The sequence below is a fragment of the Sphaeroforma arctica genome (assembly GCF_001186125.1).
Source record: "Sphaeroforma arctica JP610 unplaced genomic scaffold supercont1.576, whole genome shotgun sequence".
Taxonomy (NCBI): domain Eukaryota; class Ichthyosporea; order Ichthyophonida; genus Sphaeroforma; species Sphaeroforma arctica.
The window spans coordinates 6,790-12,817 of NW_014039982.1; the positions used below are offsets into that span (position 1 = coordinate 6,790).

General features: G+C 43.3%; 1 protein-coding gene across 1 annotated transcript in view; it reads left to right on the forward strand.

The window, feature by feature from the left end:
* Positions 1 to 374: 374 nt before the first annotated feature.
* SARC_07348 (hypothetical protein) overlaps positions 375 to 6,028 on the forward strand; it is a gene marked incomplete at its 5' end in the record, with an annotated part of 7,354 nt that continues 1,700 nt past the window's right edge. Inside the window, 10 exons of the mRNA XM_014298710.1 lie at positions 375 to 627; positions 1,062 to 1,168; positions 1,478 to 1,551; positions 2,086 to 2,318; positions 3,125 to 3,210; positions 3,585 to 3,681; positions 3,905 to 3,972; positions 4,360 to 4,488; positions 5,137 to 5,246; positions 5,600 to 5,754. Of these exons, the coding sequence (XP_014154185.1) occupies positions 375 to 627; positions 1,062 to 1,168; positions 1,478 to 1,551; positions 2,086 to 2,318; positions 3,125 to 3,210; positions 3,585 to 3,681; positions 3,905 to 3,972; positions 4,360 to 4,488; positions 5,137 to 5,246; positions 5,600 to 5,754 (1,312 nt within the window). The remainder of the gene's footprint in view (positions 628 to 1,061; positions 1,169 to 1,477; positions 1,552 to 2,085; positions 2,319 to 3,124; positions 3,211 to 3,584; positions 3,682 to 3,904; positions 3,973 to 4,359; positions 4,489 to 5,136; positions 5,247 to 5,599; positions 5,755 to 6,028) is intronic.

Sequence of the window (6,028 nt, forward strand, 5' to 3'; positions counted from 1 at the left end):
CATACATACATATATATAGATATATATATATATATATATATATATATGTATATATACATGTGTGTGGTATGTATCGAGGTTCGGTGTCTGGCGTATTGTCTTATCAATACAGATGTACACACGCGTTTACTTTCGGAGCGCCCTCAGATGTATTTCTGAGCATTTACGGATTCATTCAATTGATGTTTTCTGTGTTGTTCAAGATGTAGTATCTGCTCATGTCGTAGACCACATTCTAATACATCATTTGCTTAAGATCGTGTTGGCTGATAGGTGGATTAAGTTTAACTGCGCTACTGTTGACCACTTTCTCACTGCTCATTCCTTCGTGATCATCCATGATATTTTTCTGGGTTCTCTCATCGCGACTTTATATGCTGTTGCGTGTTGTAGTCTCGAGAACGGCAGAGGTTCAAACTGAGACCTTTCAGCTTGCCGGGGACAAAACCGCCAGCCTAGCCAGTCATTCAGAGGAAATCAATGTGTTCGTAAACGATGCTTTTGATGACCCAGCCACCAGGAGAAAATCTAGCCTACATGGCCGCTCGGTCAGTGTGAGTAATCTGAGTGCGGCATCGCAAGGCAACGGCTTACCCCACACTGCATCGGATCTAGCCCCGTTAACGAGTATGTGCGTGCATTCTTGCGTGCAAATACTCTTTTGTATACTAGATTGTAAATTCGTAGATGAAATGAGGTGTCTAGGCATGTGACTATAGCGTCTTTGCGTGTGTGTTGGTGTATGCCTATTTTTCTTTGTATCTGTGCGCAAGGACGAGTGATTAGGTCCGACAACAAGATAGATCTGGCGCTTAAATTGTCTTCGATGATTTTTCATCGGTATTTCTGAAGTATAGATTTATTTGCAAATTACGACGCAAGCCCGAGCGTACGTGCACACAGAGACTTATGGTATTTAACCAGCTAGCCCTTAACAGCATACTTTTATCGCTGATCGGCCTGTGCTGGTGCAATGATGCATCACATCACACCTATATGTTGAATGAGACAGAACGTGGCTGAATTCATTAGCCAACGACACCCATTCACATTACCCGCAGAGTCCATGTCCACCGTCACCAGCCCCAAAGGGCATATGCTGGCGCCGCTGAAGAGCGCCGCTACTGATACTAAGAGAGTACAGTCATCGGATAGCACTGGGAGAAAGGTGAGCCCGTACAAGTACACAATACCATACCGTTCAATTGTATACATTGTCGGATTTAATTGCAAGTAAAGTATGCGTGTTTGCTATCTTTAGTTCAAAACAAAGTGCGAAATGTACGTGTGCTTGTCATTGGACCCGTTGCTGTTGCGTTGATCACATTCCGGCCAAGTGCCTATGTGCACCTTGCAAGTCATACAATACCAGTTAATTCCAACAGATCGGGCGACCCAGATACCCAGGTAGTCCAATTCCGAAAAATGTAGTAATTCATGTGTACCTGAAACACCACACCACATCACACCAATATAGGTCTTTCAAGAAAATGGTCTGGACAATTTCATCGACTCTTTCAAGAAGATCAGCGGCGGGTTCAATTCTACTTGGTAAGCATCAACAACATCTGAGATGCATGTCTTGGTGTACTACATATTTGTATCATGATACCACCTCTTGTTTCGATCGCAATCGCAGTGTAATCGTAATCCATTGAATGTTGTCCGCCAGACACACATCGTTGATTGTGATATTTGGTTACACATTTCTATTCTGCATGCACTTCAGGTGTGTTTTAGCTGCTCCCTTAATGGAGTTTAGTTTATTATGTCTCACGCGTGAAATGCCGTCTGGTCTGTGGCTCGATCCCAAAAAGGTCTCGCAATTTTTGAGGCAGTATTTATTGGCTCTGAGTGATATTACGCATGTCTATATCCTCCAAGAAGAAAGTCGATTCTCTCACGCATCAAAACTCAATACGGCCATAGCTTCAGTCTCGTGGCTTATAAGTCATGTACATGAAGATATACTCACATTCAAATCAGCAAAGAACACTCAAGCAAAGCGTCAACCATTTACCCCTGTTACTTACAATGTCGTTGACTATATATCATTGGATATGCATGGTACACATTCACCTACAGGAGTAAGATCACACAGGGCCATTCCAAAACGCCGGAGGCTATGCGGGTCATGCGAGAGAAGAGAAACGAGGACCAAACGGCCCAGGTTAAGAAATGGGACACGCTACTACCGCACTTAGACGCAAAGAAAGGCGAGCGATACGTCGTGGAAATGGTTTATATGGGCGTGCCGGGGAGTGCGCGGGAAAGGATATGGAAGAAAGGGCTGGGCAATTATCTGCAGGTTACTCCAGGTATGCTTATATGTGCAGATGATCGTCATTGTACGTGAGAGGAGGTGCGTGCGCTACTTTACATCCTGCTGTGGTGTTTATCCATTTTTCAGTCTTCGCGGAAGCATCTGTTTTGTTGTCGCGAACGATATATGCTTTACAGGATCCACTACATATCTGAGTAGCAGTAGGACAAATATGCAGTCCAGCACGCTGGCAATGGAGGGGACATGTATATTCACGACATTCTCAAAGGATCTATTGCATTTGGTCGTATGTCGAGAAATCTAGAGCGTCCGGGGCTATCAATTTGCAGTGCAACCATTTATGTCAGACACAGACATGCTTATGTACGGTACTGTTGGAACAGCAGGATTAGGCCTGTGCAGCTCAAACCGTCACAAATTGTAAAGTGCGTGGTGTGATCGATTTAGTTGTAGTACGGTGGTGGTGCAGAGTTCGCTGAGAGAAACGCGTTCACTTCTTCTCACTACTGATTACTTTCATAATAGCTTGACCCCATGGTAGCTATAAGGCTATAACAAGGACTATTCAGTATGTGTATGTGTGTACATTTAATTGCTGTCAATACAAAAAATCTGCGTCTATGATATTCAAGTATGCTCATAGCAGAGCGCTTAATGGACAATGTGCTTGAGCCATCATGAGATTTCTATTGACATGCCCTTCATCTTGTAAGCGCACGCGATACGTACGCATGCACCGCACTTGACATACAATACACCATCGATATAATCGTACATAGACTTTACGTTAATGGCAGTCTACTGAATACTTGCACACGTGACCCATACTGTCCTACCCAGTTCTGTACGAAGCCTTCCAGTCACACGCCCAAGAACGAGTAACTGCGCTCAAGGAGGCTCAATTGTCTGACGAGGAAGGTGTCAAGGTGTGTTCAAAGGAACGAAGCATAATTGTTCATCATGTATTGTATGGGTTGTGCAAGTGTTGTGTAGAGGTACGCATCATCATAGCAGGGTCTTTAACTTACCTATTGTGTGTTGTCTTACGAGTTTTTTTGGGTAAGGCAGGTTTGTTTACCTTGCTCTATGTATATATGTGCTGTCCCAGTAAGGTGTTTCGAATGATAGCTTCCCTATCTTTTTGCGCGGGGTTTGCGCCCAGCAGATTAATATGGCAAACAGGTTTGGTGGGAGTGAAAGGAGTCCCGTCGTAAGTACAATCTCTAAGTTACAACTTGCAGATAACATTGGGGTATGGGTACGTGATGTTCATCGGCCGTCTATTTCCACTCATTCATAGCCCACAGTACGAGCCATTGGGAACGAGGCATCACTGAAGCAGATCCACCTTGACCTCAACCGCACATTCCCGTTACTCGAATTTTTCCGTACTGGAGGTGTGTGCATGATCACTGAGAAGTAGTACGTGTGTGCATATGTCACCGTAGTATCAGACTTGGTTTGCGCGTCGATAGTCGTGACTGCACATTTCATGCAGTGTAGTCGAGTGTGGTGGAAATCCAACGAGTGCCCTGAAGGCTAGGAAAGTATCGCTTGTTTGGTGACCGACAGGATCGCGACTACGCATGTATTCATTCCCGCCTTACCTTGCATCCACAGGACCGTACCACGGGAGTCTACGGCGGCTGCTGGAGACTTATGTTTGCTATCGACCAGATGTTGGATACGTAAGTGGTTGTACGGTGCGCTGTGTCTGTTCAGGTTCGGTGTACCTGAATCGCGGTACTTGCGTAAGGCCCGAATCTCAGTGCTGGTTACCACATCGCGAGTATTAGGGTTGTTATGACTTGCAGTCCTCCGTCTTCATTAATCAAGTAGAGCATGGCGACACCGACTGTTTACCCAGGTCATCAGCGCTCCTTGGGTAGGGTTAGCCACTGAAAGCTTCTATGTCACTATGTGCCGTAAAATACACTCATGTGGTGGTAGTTGAAAGGAAACGCTGTAAGCCTACTGACGTACAACTCTTGCGCTATTGTATTGCGTAAACCGATTGTATTCTTCTATCATATATATATATATATATATATATATATATATCATTATAACCACAGGTTCAGGGCATGTCCTTCTTGGCATGCATGTTGCTACTGAATATGGATGAGGCCGATGCCTTTGTGTGCTTCACCAATCTGTTGAATCGCCCGTTGCTGTCTGCGTTCTATCAGATGGAGCCCGCGAAGGTGAGTGATATACTCGACAAAGGTGAGTGATATACTCGACAAATGTTGATTCAAAAAGCAGATTGATGACCTTGTTCGGTACTTTTCACCCATTCTTGCTTATCCTAATGATTTTTCGAACGGGTATGTATATACACATAACAGGATGGTCCATTTGGTCGAGTTACTTTAGCGATCAGCACGATAGAACATATTGGGTGTCACATAATGTGTTTTCTGCAGTCTGCAGCTAGCTGTGCGTGTCCCAATTGCGAGCATCGAGCACTCATGGGACTGCTATACTCAATACTGTTACCACAATAGCGCTACGCACTGGGTAATGTCTTTCCAGCCGTACTGAGAAAGTGGACATGAAGAGTCACAGATCCGTAGTCCACAACGCACCCTAACAAGCCAGTATTGAATTTATCTTTTAAAATGAGATATACAATCGAACTCCCTGAGAGTCTGCGTGAGGTCACTTGCTACCAGCTCCTCCATCTGCACTACTCTCACGATTCACTTTATGTGACCTTCCTGTGTCCAATGCTATGTAGCCTGGTATGAACGAGAAAGCGCGGGTGTCTGTTGAACCGATAACCATACGCACATACCCTGAACACTATTGTACTATTTCTCAATTAAGCCAAATACACTTTCCTACTACAGTCACAACCGTACATCGACGCCTTTGCCTATACCTTCCGCAATCATCTGCCCCGGCTCTACCAGCACATGCGATCTCTGCATGTCAGCCATCATATGTTCATACACGAATGGTAAGACGATACATGGGTAGGGTTTCTTGTCAATTGCGCACTCGTGACACAGATATTCGGTGAACTTACCTGTGCAGTATAGTAACCTATTCGGACCACAATGCATACGTGTGTTTATGGTGGTCACAAGTGCAGCAATTACAGGGTTGCTAGTAATTGCCGTTGTGCTACTGTATATCTTTTCCAGGCTGTCAACTCGGCACAAGTTCCCTGGCCTGATTGACCGCGACTTTACGTATCTGCCAGTGGCAGCCTTCTAGGTCGTATCAGTGCCTATATGTAGCCTACTGACAATAACTCTGCATGAAAGCACGAATGACAATCATCTCATCGATATATTTCTTTGACTGCAGGCTGCTTACATGCTTTAGCAAGTCATGCCCCCTCGATACAGCCACGCGGGTGTGGGATGGGTTTACGATATACGGTGATGTATTTCTCATAAGAACTGCAGTCGGTATTATGAGTTTGTACAGCAAGCAATTATTGACCTACGAATTCGACGAAGGTGAGTATTTCGCAGATATATTATATATATATATATATATATATATATATATATATATATATATTAATTGTATATATATATATATATATATATATATATATATATATATATATATATATATATATATATATATATATATATATTAAGTGTATATATATATATATATATATATACATACATATATACACACACACAAACACACACACACACACACATATATACACCCACACATATATATATATATATATATATATATATATATATATATATATAT